The sequence below is a fragment of the Atractosteus spatula genome, chromosome 5 (genome assembly GCF_055471065.1).
Source record: "Atractosteus spatula isolate fAtrSpa1 chromosome 5, fAtrSpa1.hap1, whole genome shotgun sequence".
In the NCBI taxonomy this organism is placed as follows: Eukaryota; Metazoa; Chordata; class Actinopteri; order Semionotiformes; family Lepisosteidae; genus Atractosteus; species Atractosteus spatula.
In genome coordinates this window covers 31,383,898-31,404,129 of record NC_142710.1, presented here as the reverse complement: position 1 = coordinate 31,404,129, position 20,232 = coordinate 31,383,898, and the positions used below count along the sequence as shown (strand labels likewise).

The 20,232-nt window shown below is 37.0% G+C and overlaps 1 protein-coding gene across 1 annotated transcript in view; it reads left to right on the top strand.

The window, feature by feature from the left end:
- LOC148834947 (tolloid-like protein 2) overlaps positions 1–19,110 on the top strand; it is a 76,507-nt gene extending 57,397 nt beyond the window's left edge. The window contains exons 9-21 of the mRNA XM_088916673.1: positions 4,055–4,170; positions 4,510–4,612; positions 7,640–7,756; positions 9,314–9,459; positions 10,269–10,464; positions 10,649–10,774; positions 12,077–12,237; positions 12,483–12,663; positions 15,142–15,267; positions 15,724–15,851; positions 16,422–16,635; positions 16,959–17,209; positions 18,982–19,110. Coding sequence (XP_088772799.1) covers positions 4,055–4,170; positions 4,510–4,612; positions 7,640–7,756; positions 9,314–9,459; positions 10,269–10,464; positions 10,649–10,774; positions 12,077–12,237; positions 12,483–12,663; positions 15,142–15,267; positions 15,724–15,851; positions 16,422–16,635; positions 16,959–17,209; positions 18,982–19,110 — 1,994 coding nt within the window. The remainder of the gene's footprint in view (positions 1–4,054; positions 4,171–4,509; positions 4,613–7,639; positions 7,757–9,313; positions 9,460–10,268; positions 10,465–10,648; positions 10,775–12,076; positions 12,238–12,482; positions 12,664–15,141; positions 15,268–15,723; positions 15,852–16,421; positions 16,636–16,958; positions 17,210–18,981) is intronic.
- The last annotated feature ends 1,122 nt before the right edge of the window (positions 19,111–20,232 follow it).

Sequence of the window (20,232 nt, the reverse complement as noted above, 5' to 3'; positions counted from 1 at the left end):
TTATATTGGTATAAAATGTTCCTGGTAGAAGAAGCAATACTTAACTTTACCAATAGGAAATTTTGGTTTATTTTTTTCCCACAGTTCTCTGGTTAGACACAGTGGAGCCTGGTTTATCACAGACCTTTATTTTTGGTTCAGAAGAGGCCTGTTGAATGTCCTCTATCTAGTGTTAGGCCACATTGATAGGGGGATGCTGTTTGTGTTACCATGCATTTGAACTCTTCACCCTGACTTGAACTCTAATGCGTCTCTCTCACAGCTGGTGATGTGCCACCAGAATGTGAATCATTGCACTGTCAAATGATTCAGGATTAGTATTTCTTTAGACCTCCCAAGATTTATTGTTTGAGATTACATATCCAAACAGAGCCTTCACATAAAACACTTTCCTAGAAGCAGCACATTATCTGCATGTTGAGAAAAAGTGTAAAAATACAGCAGGTGTATCAAAGTAAAATCAGATATGTTGGTAGATTTTTATTTCTTGCTTGACATCTTTTGTGATGTGAGCTTTTTATATTAATAAGTATCTTTACATAAAAGGAACTCACTGGACTGTTATCGAGAGTATTAAATATACTGTTTTGCTTTTACGTCTTACTTTTATTTTGACTTTCCTAGCTTGCGATCAGATGCTCTGGGTGCTGTGCCATTTCTCATTTTCAAACCCATCTCCACATTATTAAAGTAATCATTTTTAGAGGAACAAGCTAAGTGATCCAAAGCCAGTGTCATGTACTGTAATTAAACATATGTAAAATTAGTCTTTTGCCAAAATGCCTGTTGTATGATGCATAGGTTTGCTTTATAAGAATGCGTAACGTAGCTGGTAAGGATTCAAAAGCAAAAACTATCATGCAGAAGAGGGTATAAAGCAGTTTTTTAAAAGTGTAAAACCCTAAACTGCTTTTCCACAGAGCAGTGTTTTAAAGCCATTCCTCCCCTCCCCATGACATTGGGCATGATGTCACCAGCTATGCCGGGCAGTTTTTGAGCTACCCAGCACTCAGTTGACTTCCGAAAACCCCAGCTGACCATTCAAAAAGGAAACCAGTACTTTTTTAAAGAATCTGCTCCAAGCAAGCGCCCTGAATTCTGGGGAAGAACACTGGGATTTGCATGACAAAAGAAGCCAGATGTTTGATTTAGTAAACCTTTTGAAAGAGCTGTTGTGGAGGCAGATTCTGAGAAGGTTTCAAAGTGTCACCATGGAGACAATCTTTCAAATATAGGTTTGTGTACCTTCAGGGTTTTATAATGTTTTATGAAACCATAAAACTACATACACTATGTATTTCTAATTCAATACATGGATGACATACCTGAAATTCCAGCCTTTCCTTTTTAAATGCAGAACTGTACTTGAAAGGAAGCAGAGTGCATAGCTTCTACTGGGTACAAAGTAATTTCTCAGCCCAGCCAAATTTCCAATTTCTCTACTTGATCCTCTGTGTAGTGATATACCCTGGGAGGTGCAGAATGGCTGTCACACTACCTACTGTATATGATTGCTGCACTTCAGTGGATGAAATGGGTCACTTTCTATGTATGTAAAACAATTTGGGATCTCTTTTTATAAAACACTCCTTGCATTGTAAATTGAGCTGTTATTATAGAAGCTAGATCATTTTAAAAAGTTAAATATAGTTTCAAGTTCAAGTTTATATGAACATTATAGGAAGACTTTATATGAACATAATTTATAAACATCATGTACAAAGAGGTTGGAAGAGAGAACGATATTGTGCTTTATTCTTCATAGTAATCTCTCGATTCACATAGGCTGCTGTGCAAAACTCTGAGACACATTCTGAAGTAACAGTATATGCTTGTTGTGTGCATACAGAACAGTACTATTTTGTACTATTTTTACAACTTTGGCACTGATACAGCTTAGTTAGGACTACTAATATAAGTTATATACCTGTGGGTCTTTAATCTTGTTTTGATCAAGATTATGTTTTAAAAGAGATGCTCTATGAAGAAATTATCATGTATCAAGTAGAGAACTACTGTCATCTTGTGTAAAACAGTTGATCATAAGTTGAAAAGTGTAGCTTTTTTGTCTTGAATTTTTTAAAATCAAACGGCAACTAATACAATGTACCTAACACATTGTGTGCATTAATAATAATAATAATAGAAAGCCACCAATGCTAAGCAACATTATTAAGTACCTTTTCACAAACTCTGTTCCATAGAGTTCTGACGGGGCAGCTTAGGAATTTGATTTCCAGTTCAACGCACTGACAGTAAATTGATTTATACATGTACAGAACGTCATCACCTTCATCTTCAACCTCTATACTGTAGTTTTAATTATTTGCTGCTCGTTGACCATCGGTGTGTGTAAGCCTTCATCCAACTTGTGCTTGCAAACAAGCTCATCTCTCCACCTGACAGGAAGTCTGTTTGTGTTTGGCCTTTAGCCTTATGATCCACTGCACTATTTGTTTGTGAGGTGACTCATTCTGCTGTATGTGTGACTCTTTAAAACGTGTCACACACTCTTGTATGATGTCAAACTCTTGCTTCTTTTCTGTGTCTTCTTGTTTTTCAGGGCATACATTTTATCACGTTTCCTTGGGTCACCTGTAGTTTCTTTATTATTTTTAGGTTAAAGATCCATAAAAACTTTTTTTAAAGGCAGGATTCTACAATGGAAACTGTACTCTTCCAAAAGTCATGCAGCCTGAGATTTTGTGTTATTTTATTATATTTTGGACATCTGTTTTTCAGCTGACGTCATGAATTTACTCAAATACATAAAAATTGTTTGCTGGTAGATAGAACCAATTTACTTGCATTTTCTTAGGATAAGCTCCCTTTAGTGGAAGTTCGTTTTTACCTAGTTACTTATATAATGTACATTTATCTATAAATACATTTTCATACATTTTACTGTAGTATAGAGAAGTGAAAATGTTTATTTGGTAGCCTTTTATTTATTATTAGGAATGGACTGCTGAAACATAAAAGCAAAATAAGTAAAGAGCAATGTAGAGGCTTTTCATTTCCTTTTTCCTGTGTACATTTTTTAGCATTCTTGAACGAGTGAGCTGTAATTGTATTGGACTTATTTTTCTACAAGGCCAAGGTTGCACAGCGGAAGCTTAGGTGGATAATGAAATCTTCTCCCAGTTATTTTGAAAGGTTTTGGTCATTTGTCACACTGTGACAGAAGCAGTTCAAGTCCACAGCTTCCCCCTCAACAAAGTTTAAGTTTAAAATCACAAGAAATTTTATTTGGAAGAAATATATAAAATTCTATATTATAAATAGCTCAAGTAATCTGTTTCATTTGAAAGCAGAAAAAACTGTCATAAATGGAATAACAATTGTTTATTAAATGTTCCCCTTCACTTGTACAGCCTTCTGTGTTCTCACTTGGCTAGAATTTCTTTGAGGTGCTTAAGGCCTCTAATTGCATTCAGATTGAACTTACTCTCAGACACGCAAGTGGTATTTCTAGAATATATACAGTATTAGTAAATTTATAGTAATGCCTGATGATTTTTTAAACATACCTGGTTACTTCCTGATAACTAACATAACATCAGATCAGATGTGACCTGACCTCCCAGAATAAAACGCTTTAAACACTGTAAATCTCTGATTCTGCTAGATGTTTGAAATTAATGTTAAAATTCTATTGTATTTAGCTTTGTGCAACCTGACTTTGGGAGAATCGGAGAAAGTATCTAGTGTAATCATCCTTTCCTCCCATCATCTGACAACATTTTGAATGTACTTCATATAGGAATCTGAGATGAATAAACTTTTGCTTTTTTTCTCAATCATCAGCATTATACCTTGCAAAATCGAAAATACAGTATATGCAAACCAGGATCAAACTTTGTGATTAAGAAGTACCAGCTCGCATTTAGATTCTTCTTACAATTCTTGCTAGTGAGTGCCTTGATTCTGGGATAGTGAAGTTTGTCTGAGCAAGATGTTCCACATCGTGGAGTGGTGGTGAGATGAAAGAGCCTGTTAAAGTGAAAGACTGTTCTATAAGCAAATCTGTAATAAATCCTTGCTTGATTCTCAGCTTGTGGAGAAACTCTGCAAGATTCATCAGGGAATTTCTCAGCACCAGGATTTCCAAATGGCTACCCCTCATATTCCCATTGTGTTTGGAGGGTGTCAGTGACTCCTGGGGAAAAGGTAAGGTCTGAGTTTATTGAAAGATATGTGAATAAGTTCACAGATAATTTAGTTCACAGTAATTAAGGTTGTATTTCAATGGCATTGAAAGACCCCAAACAGTTAGCAAAAGAAACAGCCCATAGTATCATCCAATTAATCTGCACATCAATGCTATAAAAGTGGAAGAACAAAACTTTTTATAAATTATATTTTCTAACAGAGGTAGTAAAGGCCTGAAACTCCTAATAATTTCCTTATTATCATGAAAATGAATACAGGACTATGTGAATATTATTAATGATGTCTTAGTGTGTGCCTAAATATCTTGGAGATTAATATTCCCGCCTTGTTTTTCAGATTATTCTCAACTTCACAACCATAGATCTGTTCAAGAGCCGTCTGTGCTGGTACGATTACGTGGAAGTGCGCGATGGCTACTGGAGAAAGGCCCCTTCTTTGGGTAAGAGTGTCTGTCAGCAGCTGCGTCACACAGATAAGGCAGGACAAGACCTACCGTGTGGATACTGTAGCTGACGTCTGTCCTTGATTCATTTAAATTTCAAGGTTTTTGTTGAGACATACAGTACTCTTATGTCTGAGACAGCTCTAAGCCAAATATTGCACAACATAAAGCATTTCTAACTTTTGTTGAAAACATACAATTATTAATCTAATAAAAAATACATGTAGGCCTAGGTGTGGTTTGCTATGTGAACTGAAAGCTGAAATTTCAGCATTTCCGTACTTTTACGTATTTCTCAGTAAATGGAGCAATTTGAGACCTCTGGCAATAAAGTCAAGAAACAGATCATTATTTTTTTAAAGCAGGAGTAGCATTTCAGTGTTTCAAGTGTAAGTTGAAGGCACTTCTGAGCTCCAGAATCATTAATACTGGAGCTGACCCTTTTGTTTGCTTTACATCTTAAAAAAATGTTTCCAAAATTGAGATGGAAGACATTTTTCGAAACTTTTTATCTAAGTGTTACTGTATTAAGCAGGGAACATGTAGGTTAAAAATTTGGATAGAGGTTGTGTATGACATTGGATTTAGCTTCCCATGAAGTTTTGAGTTAGATCATGCACTTTAAAAAACACACTTATCAGTAGAAAAGGACAGTGTAAAAACAAGATGTGTAATTTTCATTCATTTTCAATCATTAGCAGTCTCAAAGGGTTTTATGTAATAGCCAGAGACAAGCAGGTGAAGGATTACTGGAACAGCTACATATACTGCTGTCACAAAAATGAAGATAAAAGAATCTGAATGTTGGCAAAGCTTCTGTCGGGTTACATTGGCTCTACTTTCTCAGAATTACAACATTCTGTTAAGAAACTTTCCCTGACCTGACAATGGACTACACCTACCTCCAGGGAGCACAAAAACTCATTCAGCTGACATTAGTGAATACAGGGGTTATAAATTGCTCTGAGCCATGGTTTGTTTTCCAAAATGTCTGGACATGCTGTGCTTCCTGAGACTGAGGATGTTACAGATAAATCAATTTGTCCCATTCACACTGCTCAGCTTCAAGAGTAATATTTCTGAAGGGCTGAACTTTTGATATTTCCATAATATTGACAAAAAGACACAGATTGCCACCTTCAATATCCATGCGTTTACTAATCATTTCACTCACCTTTATAAGTGGTAGTGACAGTTTTTAAAAAATTAAGTTACATAATATGCTTCTTTTTTTCTCCGATTTCTGTAGTACTGAAATACGTCTCTCTCTCACCTATGGGTTGAGCAGGGAGTTGTAGATGAGTCTGTTGGTTGGTGGTTGAGAGCAAGTGTTTCCTCTGATGCTGGCTAGTGCTCTTGTCCTTGGCAGAGTTGGGAGTCCTGCAGGTGTTTTGGTTGATGTGCACCAGACCTGAACATACAATGCCCTTTCACAGGTTCTGCCAGTGTTGACATCATTAAGTACATTGGCATTTGAGCGATAATCCTCCCACATTGTACCATGGGTTTTCTGGAGGTGACAGAAGTGGTTGTGCTCCAGTATTTTCAGATGGCTCTTTTAGATCAACCAGGCATCATAGTTATGTACAAGAGCGGTAATTGCCATACCCCAATATACTGTACGAGGAGCCTTTTTTGAGTACTGATTCAGTCTTGTAAAAACAGAGGTGGAACAGATAGACCATCTGGTATAGTACAGTCCAAATTCAGTTCGGAAGGAATAAGGACTCACCCTGTGTCTTAAATGTGTTAATCATTTTGTAATATTACCTACTCAATTTTAAGTAAATTATAAAGATAGAGAAGTTTTTTCTATTTATCTTGATACTGTTGAACAATTACAAAACTACCTTCAACCTGACCTGCACTGTCTATTGCAGTCTTTGTACAAGACCTTAAAATTGATTATTAAAAACTGATTTCTTACAAAAGATGAGCCGATATTCCTTTTTGGATTTATGAATTATTCCATAATAGTTATCCTCATAATAAGGACTAACAAGATATCTTATTTCTTGGTTTATGGTGTGTTTTTTTGCTATAAAGCACAATTCAATTCTGCGATTGTCATTGCAATAATGACATTAAGTGAAGACATACTGTACATTACTTTTCTCTTAAAAAATAAGACGTTTGACAATCAGGAGGGGTTTGTCCTATGTATTTTGGTTACTAGTAAGTAATTTGTCATCCAGAGTATCTTGAACATCAGGTATTGACAAAGTGATCCAAGTATATCATCCACGCTTTTCTTCAAACAAGCTTGTTTCAGACCACTACCACTGTACTGTGTATAGAGGTGCCATTGGCTCTTAGTTTTAAGTGCACTTCAACATCATTTCAATTTACAGTATGTCCTCTGGTTTGCATTTCAGTGTTGATTCTGAAGTCCTTACTGTCCTTTCTGGTTCTGAACTTTGTCAACCAATGGTTTTGATTACCTTAATTAGGTCCCCTCGTAGTCAATTTTCTTCTCTGTTCAAGCCTAAAAACAGTTTCTTTTATCTGTCAGTGTAAGACATTTCTTTAAGCACAGCCATGTATCTTCCCTGCAGCAATATCTTTATTTCAACTAGGTGACCAAACTTTTTCACAATATTCTAAATTATGTCTTACTAGTACATTGTACAATTGTAACTTAATGTGTCTTACTTTCACATTTATGCTTTTTAATTATAATTCCCAATGTGTTTTTATTGCACACTGCCTAACAGGTGTAAATGATGTGTAAACATAACCTTTTTCATGGATAGTTCCCTCATGCTCTGTTTCCCCTTTATGTATGTCAAGTTATTCTGTTACTTGCATGTAATACTCTCATGTTATCTACATGGAATGTTTCCCAGTCTTGATGAAAAATACCAAATTGGTAAGTTCACAACTGTTTCAATATCATTTATACTTTCATGTAAAATAGGCCTGTGTTTTATAAATTACTTTGTACTTTCAGTATAGGGCAAACAGCAACACAGAGGTCAATTGCCTATACTTTAGAGATGATTTACAGTGTTCCTCTCTTTCTAGGCAGGTTCTGTGGAGACAAAGTTCCTGAACCAATCATTTCTACTGACAGCAAGCTCTGGATTGAGTTTCGCAGTGGCAGCAACATCCTTGGTAAAGGATTCTTTGCTGTATATGAAGGTAGGCTTATGAGCAGTACGGCTGTGCTCAGCCACAGTTCCAAATGCTTATATCATCAAACTTTCTTTTTAAATATTAATCAACAAAATTAATTCCAACAGTGGTAGACTGAATTGAGATCATGGTAATCACTTATCAGTATGGGAGTCTGTATCAGTGACAAAGTTGAGCTCTAAAGGGAAGCTCATCAGAACAATGTGCTACAAAGACAATTGACTATTTTATGAATATCTAACAATTGTGAAATTTTCTGGGTCTGTGTTGGGTTTTTTTTGTGGTGTTCCTGGTGATGTTTCTTTTCCAACTGTGACACCAAAGCCTAGGAGACCATGCACAAAAATAATATGTGCATGGAATTGCACATGTGGATGTACTATAGGAGGAAAGCATTTAATTCATAACAGACATAAGCAATATTAACATACTGTATACATATTCTTACCCAAACAAATCCCCACCTAATGTTACGTCTTGTCACTATGGGAAAATTCTGATCAGGAATATGTGGTTCTTGTGTTGCCAACATTATACACCTCTACTTCCATCAGGGTCAGATGACCAAAACTTTGATTGTTTGTAGCACAAGTGGGAGGAATGTTGTGTTTAAATGTGTCTGCATCCTGTGTTGCATGTGGGGGTAGTAGGAATAGATGAGGGAAAGAGGTGTTCTTGGAGAGAGTGGAAGTTATCAGAATTGTTTTAGAGACAGTTGGGGAGTTGTAGAATGGTTTTAGTGCAGAATCACTGTTGTCTGTTTAGACATCCTGCCACATCATAAAATACGCTAGTTCATTTTCACAGTGTGTCAAACTTTGTGATGGAGCATTCTAAAAAAACACAATGCCACACCTGATTTCATATACTTAAAGATTCTAATTAATAATGGTACTGTACATTTCAAGGTGTAATAACTTTATAAATTATAGGAATGAGCATAAGGTTCTTGATCCAATACATTTCACTCCAGTAATCCAACAACATTTGATTCTTTATGGAGTATTGGCCTAATTTAACGGTCTGGCTCCAAGTATAGTTTACTTGTATCTGTTAACATTACTTTGCTTTTTTTGTTTGTTTTTTTATCCTAATGTGATACTTCATAATTGACCATTTTAACTCTGATTAGTTCTTTTTTTGGTATTAATGTTAATAATGTTAGTTTTTTTTAATTATTTTTTTAATTCACTGTGATACACTCATACTCATTACCTTAAAATAGAAATTTAAAGCTAATTGTGCTTAATAATAAAGACCCTACGCACCTCATTATCAATTCACAACACACATTTCCAATCTTTTTATTGCATGGAGAAATGAAGTCATTCAGCTCGTACCATTATTTTGATTACGGTATATCCTTACCATTTTAGCTCGTGCATGTTTAAAACATGAATATATTATAAAGTCATAAGAAGTACCTTCCTGTGAAAGCTGTATTTGTGCAGAGTTTCGTGTCATCTTATTTATAGGTACTCTTTAAGGTGGCTCATTCAGGCGAGCTTCTGGTGAGCGAATACCTATCAGAGCCATTTTGCGACTTGCGTTTTTTTTTCTCAGCTATCTGCGGAGGGGAAATTAACAAGGATGCGGGACAAATTCAGTCACCGAACTACCCAGACGACTACCGCCCCTCAAAAGAGTGCGTCTGGAAAGTCACAGTGACCGAGGGCTATCACGTGGGGCTTGCCTTTCAAGCCTTTGAGGTATTGCTCTTCATGGACCTGCATACATCCATCATGCTGCCAGACTTGTAAGATTATCTTTAAGGACTTACAAGATTTCATATCCTTATTTTTAGACAGTATTGGTTTTTGTTAAGTGGAATGTATAGTTTTCTGTGTATTCTTTATATTCTTTTTTTCTTGTTGACTGAAATTTTGCAAATATCTATTGTAGTACTTGTTAAATCTTTTCTGTAAAACACTAACACATTGATGATATCTCACTTTCTATGAATGCTTGTAGTGTACTGTAGATATGAAGTAATACTAAATATACAGTAGAGTATGTAGTCTTTCTTACTTTAGTATTGCTCACTGTTCTATGACACAGTAGAATAATTATTTGTGAGCAGTGTCTTACTTGTATTCCAGGCTAATCTGTACTTCATTAAAAATTAAAAATGTATGTTCACAAAAATGTTAAGTATGTTCACTCAAATGATTTTAATTTGTTTTTCAAATTAAGAGCAGACAATTGCAGGTCACTAGAGATATTTTTAGATTTTTACCACAGCTTGCTTTGACCTTGCAGATATTGGGAAAAATGGGCTATGGAGAAAAAGTGAAGTAGAATCCCGGTCTTCTGATTCTAGATAGAAAATGTGAATTCTTCCTACAAACTCCTGTATTCTGTAGCAATGATTACAGAAAATGTTATGACTGAAAAGAAATGTATTAAATTGTATGTATACATTTGTTTTTGTTGTGTATGTTAACTGGAAATAATTGAACACTTTGCTTGTTACTTTACTTGGGTCCTGAGAGCATTGTGTTGTTCGTCTTATTTTTAGATTGAAAGGCATGACAGTTGTGCTTATGACTACCTGGAAGTCCGCGATGGAGCTTCTGAAGACAGTCCGTTGATTGGGCACTACTGTGGCCATGAAAAACCAGACGATATAAAATCCACGTCTAACCGGCTGTGGATAAAGTTTGTTTCAGACAGCTCCATCAACAAAGCAGGATTTGCTGCCAACTTTTTCAAAGGTACTATCTTAATGTTTTTGTATAAATCTACTCACTTTTACGAGCCCTGTGATCTGGCACAGTTCACAGCTGTTGAAGTTAGCAGGACTGTGAATACTTTTTCGTGTTACAAAGCAGTATCTTGTGCAAGCGTAGAATAAACTCTTCACCAGGTGTGAGTCAGGTGATGGTTTCTGTGTTGCAGAGGTTGACGAATGCTCCAGGCCTGATAACGGGGGCTGTGAGCAGCGCTGTGTGAACACACTCGGTAGCTACAAGTGTGCTTGTGACCCCGGGTACGAATTGGCACCAGACAAGAGGAGTTGTGAGGGTATGATGCACTTTTTCTTTTTATTGTTTTGTTTATTATTTATGTCTGTGGATTGTTTGCTAAATGAAAGCATGCTTGCAAGTATGCAAGCATACCCCAGCAGTATAATGGAGGAAACAAAGATAAGATAAGATCACTTTATTCGCCATATACAATTTCTTGCATGAGTAATTTGTCTTTTCGCATACCCCAGCTTGCTCTCCATGAGACACACAGGCACACAGACGGGGAGAGGGAAACTTGGGGTCAGAGCACAGGGTCAGCCATTTATACGGCACCCCTGGAGCAGTTGGGGTTAAGGGCCTTGCTCAGGGGCCCAACAGAGTAGGATTCCCCTGCTGGCCGCGGGATTTGAACTGGCAACCTTCTACTGTAGGTTACCATTTACAGCTGATTTCTAATGATATTATTAGTAATAATATTATATTATAATTATATATAATATATTATAATTATATTATTAGTAATATGAGTTCAGCCTCTTTTACCAAATTAAGTTTATCCTCCATGTGTCGGCGAGGAAATTAAGGTGATTTCTGTTTTAATTCCTAACATAAGAAAAACTGTGAGGTTTGTTGTACTCCTCTTGTCATTAGTATATTCTTGAACCACAAGCCTCTTCAATTCTGTATTTCTTAACATGGCTTGATTTTTGTATAAAATACTCTGAACTCAATAAGGACAGTGAATGATCTCGTTCAACTAGATTTAATGCTAGTTTCCAACTTCCTAGATGGAAAAGATAGCTTAGCCAAACCTCCCCTAAAATTACATTGTGCAGTAAAAATAAATATACACAGGTGGCCCACTGTGAAATGTAGTACAGAACATTTAGAATTCTTTCTAATCAATGTGTTTATTTCAAGGCTTTAAGTGATATATTTATGTTAAAGTGATGTTAGGATACCGTTTTAATTGTTTTAATATGACATTTGAAACACAATCAACATTTGAAGTCCATGAAGGTTATATTTACAAAGCTACTTCTACAATATGCTCCATGTAGTTTATTCTTCCCGGGAGTGTTCAACATCTGTATGTACCTATGCATGAATAATTTATCACAGTTTGGTTTTGTAATGGAAGACTTTATATATTTTTACATGCTTTGTATTTGTGACAAATGCATCTATCTCATTGAGAGAAAAAACAAAAATAAAAAAGTCTTGTCAAAAAACAGCAAGATTATTTTCATGTTGTGTGCTATTGTAGAGAAAGAGTTTGCCTTTTTGCTAAATTCAAGTACAAATATAGTGACAAATGACTACAGTTCCGCAAGTGAAATTGTTCTTGTGTTTGCAGCTGCATGTGGTGGCTTTCTTACCAAGTTGAATGGCACCATCACCAGTCCTGGCTGGCCAAAGGAATACCCCACCAATAAGAACTGTGTGTGGCAAGTTGTGGCTCCTTCCCAGTACAGGATCTCTCTACAGTTTGAGGTTTTCGAACTGGAGGGCAATGACGTGAGTATTTGTTTAAGGCTTCTCCTCCGATGTTCTTGGCAAATGTGATTGGTATTTTACCTTTCCCTTACCTTCCGTTGCACCCTACATATTTAAAGCAAAGAATTGTTCACAAGATGCCCACAACAGCCATGGTTTTCATTGGGAATGGCCCCAAAAAACGTCAATGCGTTAACATTCTGATGTAAACTCTATTGTGTCTCTATAAGAAAAGCATGTCTGACCATCTTTCATTTGTTTTCTAGGTTTGTAAATATGATTACGTAGAAGTGCGCAGTGGACTTTCCTCCGATTCCAGGCTGCATGGAAAATTCTGTGGTTTGGAAAAGCCTGAAGTCATTACATCTCAGTATAACAACATGAGAGTGGAGTTCAAGTCAGATAATACTGTCTCCAAGAAAGGGTTCAAGGCCCATTTTTTCTCTGGTATGTAAATGTGGATTGAATAACTTTGGCATTTTCCCTACAACTTCTGCCTTTCACGTTACTTCAAAATCTGTGCTGATTTATCCAAGAGGACTAATTAGGATTGACAAATTCTGTGATTGTTTCCAGGGACTCCAGTGCAATATTAAACTGATGAGGTGTGATTATTTCAGTATGTTGGCTACTTTCCTCCAAGAGATTTAGTAACATCTCAGATTGTGCAGGTGTTTCAAGCTACAATCTTTTGAAAGTGTGTATGTGAGATTTACAGATCGTGATGATGGACAGGTTTCTTGAGGTTATCCCTCTAACATTTTTCAGCCAGATTACTTTTCCAGAGCAGTAAAAATGAGAAAATATGTGTCTGTGACTGATGTTGTTTGCTCTTCCCTGTTTTAACTCCCACCCAATAAAGTGTCCTGCATAAAACCCAGACTGCAGATCTGTGACATTGAATGTGAGCACTTTGACTGAGATGGTGTCACCAGGCACTCCATTAACACCCTTCCTCTTCGACCAGTTCCTCAACGCAGAGCATTTAGCACATCATTCTGTCCTCTTGCATGTTTTTTTGAGTATCTTGGCTTCCAGGATTTTCATTTTTAAAATGAGTGAGAGTTTTATTAAACTATCTTTGTCAGAGATGGTTTTAACCTTCATAAACCTTCGTAAAAAATAAATGAATGAATGGTTGATTTGAGATTAAACAAAATGGGATTTGTTATGACTAAGCATATTTAAAATAATTTCCTTCACATCATTTTTCAAAGGTAATAGCATCGCCTAAATGTTTTTTATTATTGCAAATTGGATATGTTTACTTTAAGTAATATCTAGGCTTATGATTGCTCTTAGAAGAAAAGTCATTTACCTGTCCTTTTGTATAATGTAACAGCAGTTAAAAAGTGCTTTCTATGTGGTTATATTAAAAGTCTATTTTAGCTACCCTCGTCTCCTTGAGTTTACTACAACTTCAGGAGTAAATATTTATTGTACCTTTGACCTTAATTATGCGATTGAAAAATATTTTGAAGGAAGTCATGTCTTTTGTTTCTTGGATATTATTTGGTTGCTGACTGAAAAACTGTAAGACCTGCAGGATTGCTGCTCTTTCTAAAGAGAGTTGCCAGTAACTGCTTGTAACTCATGTCATTATCATGCGTATCAATTAGAATAAGCTTTTCACACATCATGATTGTTAAAGATAAATGTGGAATCATTGATCTTTTAGGAACCCCTGCAAAAACGTGATAAATAGAACCCCATATACCCTTCACAGATTTGAGGGACTGATTGTGTTCCATAATGTCATATCCACATTTTCCCACTCTTTGGGATCACAGCAGTCACCTATATGACAGTTGACGTTATTGAGTAAAGGAACGTTTGAAATGAAAAATCAAGGTTGTCTGTAACTGTAAACACTGCATCCTGAAATGAAGCAGTACCATGTGAACATACTGCATTTGACCTCACAAATGTTGGGCTGTGCAAAGGAGGGCTTCTACGGAGGGCTTCCTTTCAATGTGAGCTGTGACAGGAGGGGAATCCACATCACAAAACCAAAGTGAATCAGGTGGGCGAGAGTAGATGTCAGTGGCTGCACTCTGGGTGTGGCTGGCAGTGGCTGCTGTGCTGCTTGGGGAAAGGAGGCGGGAGCCCAAGGGTTTTGCTTTATTATGAAACACACTTTATGAACAGTTCTGTAGAACCAGAGAAGCTCATGCGAGCTCAGAAGCTGGGAACGGGTACAGTGCTTCTATTTAAAGGAATGAGCTGCTTTTTTGGCTTGTATCAATAGTGTAGTTTTTGCATTTTGTTTTATTACAAACCTCTAGGCCTTGCTGTGGTGAATGCAGATCTTGCTATACGCTGACACTCTGCTATCATTCTGTGGACTGTTTTTATGCAAGCATCCCTTAAGGTTATACTTAATCTGTCCTGAAAAACCTGCTTTTCTGCATCCCAATTAATGTCTACTTGAATCCATCTAGGATGTACATTATTTAGCCTGTTGTGACCTTCTTGTTTTTTAATGATAGGGAACTCTGCAGTACAGATTCCTTGTTCCCATCCTCAGCTGTGACTGAACTATAAATTCAAAGTGCCCTTCATTACTTTGTTCAGTGTGCCATTGGTCCCATTTACAGTATGAATTTCATTTTCATTCAGCATACAAATGTTAATATTAATCTTAATTGCACAGTAAAAATAGCATCGAATTTGAACATAGCCTGTTGATCATAGACATTGTGACATTAGCGTTATGCTTTTTCTGAAAACAGCTTTTCCTTGCCCACCGTACGTAACCCTATGTCTCAGAATTATTTCCTCCTCAGTGCAGTGAGATATCCAGGTCACTTTCGGATGGATATGAACAATGTGAAATGAAATGGTGTTTGTACTGTGTAAGCAGGTGGAAAGCGCAGGTAAAAGGGTCATGCCAGAATTGTTATTAATGATTCTCCTGCTCTGCAGATAAGGACGAATGCTCCAAGGACAATGGTGGCTGTCAGCAGAACTGTACCAACACATTTGGGAGCTACCAGTGTCAGTGTCGAGATGGGTTTGTTCTACATGAAAATGGTCACGACTGCAAAGAAGGTAACTAATCCCGTTCATTGGTGAACTTTTATTTGCTGCAGAACTAGTCAGGGGCACATTTGCAGAGTGTCTGAAACTAAATATCCTGGGAACCACAGGTGCTACATTATACCTCAGTCCTGCCAGTGGGAAGGAAGAAATAATTTGAGGTTCTTTTCCTTGTTGTTCTATATTAACTGCCCTCATTCTTTCAGCTATTCGCATTCAATTCTTAATCTGACAGGGCAAACCACTGCTTTAATTCGTACCATGCTTTTCTCCTGCAAAATGAGTCTGGAGGCCTTGGAGGCTTAACTGTGGGTCACCTTGGGTCACTACTGTTTTTGGCTTCAGAATATCCAGATCCAAACTTAAAATCATATCTTGTATTGATGTTTATACTGCTTGGGCCTAGTGGGGAAACAACTTCTAGAGCTAGGCAAGTAAATTCAATGTTTTTTTGTGTCTTTTAAACAGCGGGCTGTGAGTACAAGATAACCAGCGTGGAAGGAGTGATCCGCAGCCCCAACTGGCCTGAAAAGTACCCCAGCCGCAAAGAGTGCAAGTGGGAGATTTCCTCTACAGCTGGTCACCGTGTTAAGATTGTAAGGATCTTCCTTGTGTATCCAGGAAGTCACATATATGAACGTACAGTATTATTACCCTGTTTCATTCTACAGAAATGGTGCACTTTCTAAAGTGCATTTCATGTGTACCCTATCGGGATGGAGTTGAACATGAAGTTGGGCGCTAATTTTGAATTCAATTTGTACTATACATGTAATATTTAATTAAAACTGTATCCTGTGTCTTGTTCCACGTCTTGGCTGTACACTTGGACTTAACAACTCTTTGAAGAGCCCTTAAGTCCTAATGAATATTAATGTAAATATTGTTTTTATTTAATGAAGCCAGGAAGTTTAAGACAGGTTTAAGACAACCACAGGAAACATACCTCTCTCCTTAATTCCTAGACCTGAATAAAAATGTCAAAACATCGCACTAGTTATTTCTTGAGTTTTACCAGTGTTTCTGTACTGATGATTTACCAGACTTGTCTTCTTTATTTACTGGGCCTTTTCTCTCTTACAAAATGTTTCTAGGAAGAAATGGAAATCTTGCTTGAACCGCTGATCCGTTCACTGTATTCCCTTTTCTTTGCTTGTTTGGACCAGGTGTTCAATGAATTTGAAATAGAGCAGCATCAGGAATGTGCCTACGACCACCTTGAGCTGTATGATGGCCCCAACAGCAAGTCGCCAATACTCGGCCGCTTCTGTGGCAGCAAAAAGCCAGAGCCAGTCATTTCCACCTCTAACAAGATGTTCCTGCGCTTTTACTCTGATGCCTCTGTTCAGAGGAAAGGATTTAATGCAAAGCACAGCACAGGTATGGGGTAGTCTTGCTCAACCGGCGAACATTATTTTAAATGTTTGCATATGTAGAATCTGGATTTGTATGTGCCTCATACACCGCCCCACTGTATGTTGATCCTCAGTGTAAAGTTCTGCACCGGAAACAAGGGAATCTAAAATTGTTCTTGTAAAGTTCACTGTCCTTGTCAAAATAAGCACTTTCTTTGCAGTTCTGCTCCTTTTTTCTGAGCTCGTTCAGTTAGAAATATAATGGTGAACATACTGTATAATATGCTATGCACATCTGTTGGAGAATTTAAAACTGATTTCGCTAGCGTATTGTATTTATGTTTCTAGAATGTGGAGGCCGCTTGAAAGCAGAGATCCGAACAAATGATCTCTACTCTCATGCCCAGTTTGGGGACAACAATTATCCAAGCCAAGCTGACTGTGATTGGGTGATCATGGCTGAAGATGGGTATGGAGTGGAGCTTATTTTCCAGACATTTGAGATTGAGGAAGAGTCGGACTGTGGCTATGATTATATGGAGATCTACGATGGTTATGACAGTACAGCACCAAGGCTCGGCAGATTCTGTGGCTCAGGTGTAAGTCTTTATTCCAAATGCTTTAGTTTACATTCCTCGTTTTACGTGTCACAATGTCATCTGTTGTGTGTATCTAAAATCGTAGAAACCTTAGAAATCAATATTTCTGCAAGAAGTGTCTAAGTGTGCTTTAAAACTGTCCTTGTGCACTTTTTACCTTTTAGGTCACTTTGGGATTGTTTGTACATATGAAACTACGCATGAACTGCTCTGAGTGAGAGCTGCAATCTGTGTTGCATTATCAGCTAGTTTGCTGCACCAACAAGCCTTCTGTCTCTTTTAGAGCTTACCATGTTGAATGCTTACGATTTTCAGTAATTTTACTGATTTCCATGAGGGGGCACACTCTCCCTTCTCAGTCATAAATCTGTTTAATTTGTGATCATTTCTCTCACTTCTGCCAGATCTAATTAGTCACTAAACTAGGATTTGATTTGTGAAGTAACAGGAGGCCTGATTTCACCAAGACCAAGTTCTGAAGATGCACTGTGAGCTAAAAGAATTGTGGGCTGTGTAAGCCATGTGATAGTGCCCCCACTCCCAGCAAACTCGGCAAAACAGACCATGACCGTAAACTGAGTAGATCCCCAGCAGTCCAGAAATGTAGGACTATGACAGAACCTTCAGAGCCCCAAAACCTCAGAGCAAGAATTAATCATTCACATTCACAAAGTACAGATGCGCCCTTAGACCTAGGGTTAAAAAAACCCTCCTACCTGTATGTTGATGTAAAAGCTCACTACAGTATATTCATGTCCAGGTTCCAAGGAGTACTTGTTTTACTGCTTAAGTTTCCAAACTAGTTTCACTAGTATTTATGTATGAGAGGCATAAATATAAAATGCATTGTTTCATTTTCTCTGCATGCTGAGGGTAGAAATGCACTAGGTATTACCTTTAAGGCTTGGCAATGTCATTTTGTCTGCAATGCTCATGACTGGGAGATCAGACTTCCAGATTAGATCTCATCTCTGACAAGCTGCATGAAATCCTAACTGCAGAAAAAAACTTTTATTTTTGTGACACTGTTCAACCAGATGTGTAATTGAATGTGCTTCTGGGACTTTAAAATCTCTTTTCGTGCCTCAACACATCTGGCAGGGTGTTGCTGCGTAGGCCTGAGAAAGTTTCTGATCTCTTCCTTGCATGTTATGTGCTGCATAACATTGTGATATTTCTGGGAATAGAATATGATTTACCCATAACAGAATTTTTTCAAACATATATGCTCCAAAATAACAGTTGTGTTTATTCTGAAATGAGTCATTTCTTGTTCTTTGAGTACATGGAGTTGTTACTTAGTTGTTCCAAGTCACTGCTTGTTTGAATTTAATACATTTTCTATAAAATTCAAACTCACTGCAACATTAAGTAACAGGTCAGGATTGTATAACCTTGTACTTTGCGAATACTAATTATAATACTAATAAAGTCCAGGTGAAATAAAACCGAAATGTCTTTTATATTATTTTGCTGGTTCCTCAAGAATTACTAGGAACTAGAATGAGTAGGAGAATGACTTTAAAAACTCTGTTTTTGGCTCACAGCTGGAAAAAGAGAGAAATGAGAGAGAAAAGTGCTTTGGTATTATGTGTATTTTGTGAATGCCTTGAATGTGGGAAAAATTAATAGAACTATTCCAGATAAACTTATTTTATATGCATCTCCTAAAGTTCTGGGAAGTGTATTTTTACACTAACCTTTGAAAGATTCCCTTCAAGTTGGTGTAAATGAAAGAGAAGATGTAACGTCCTGTCTTTTTTCTTTTCCAGCCTCCAGAAGAAATCTACTCAGCAGGAGATTCCATAATGATTCGCTTTCATTCGGATGACACCATCAACAAAAAAGGATTCCATGCTCGATACACCAGCACCAAATTTCAGGATGCACTGCACATGTGAAAAGCGTGCCCTAGGACTTATTCAACCTTTACAATAACAGATATACTAGGTTACTGTAAAAACATCAAAAAGATCATTTTACAGTAAAAAATCAAGTCAAATTCAGGAGTCTCACTTAAGGGTATTTTTCTGTAAGATAATTATATTGAAATAGTGTATAAGATACCCTAAAAACATCTATATATGTATATGCATATATACAGTATATATGTTTTCAAGCATGCCAATTACCTGCTGATCAGGACCAAAAAATAGTTGTTTACCAAGCCATAGAGAAAAAAAAATATATGGTAATATATAAGGTTATTAGGTATGCTAAAGAAGAAAATGAAAGAAACTGCATATATCATCCTGTGTGAATTTTGGAGTTTTAAAATTCCATTTTCAGTATTTAGGCAGCATTCATGACTGCCCACATTTCAACAGTTACTGTATTTCTTATAGTCCAGTACAGCTGCCTGAAAGGCACCCTTTGGTTTACTAGATTTCTGTCTTTTTACACTATGACAGTTAAGAATTGCATTCTTTGGTACATGTGACATATCTAATGGTTTGATTATCTGTGATTGTTTAAAATTGAGGTGTTGTTCAAAAACAGTAATTTATTTTGGTCAGAGATGGAAGGATTTCAGAAATTAGCAACTAGACTAGAGTAATTCCTTTGCCCTGCATTTAGAAGTGTATTTCTGTAGGGAATGACAAAGTCAGCCCTGTTACTGATTTTCAGAGGCAGTTTTGGGAATTAGGTGGGTGTTACCTCAGGACAGAAGACCAGAAGTATGTTTTTCGTACTTCACGTACCAGTCTGATGAAGTCAAGGAGTTTTGATAAGGAATGATAAGAGCTTTGTTATTTGCTCCTGTTTCGACTTGGTTTGGAAAAGGACTGCACTTCTGCAAAGCAGCAGCAGTGTTCTCAGTAGGATTAAGAACTGATAGTGTTTTGTAGGACTGTTTCATACTGTGATTAAGTAGTCATATGTTTTTGTGAAACATCTGTGACAAAGACTGTTGATCAGAAGGATTTTCATGCTGAAAGACCTTCTCTCTAATACCACCATAACTAAACAGTAATATAGATAATACAGAAAAGTGTGGCCTGCTCCAATATTCCAGCTAGCCT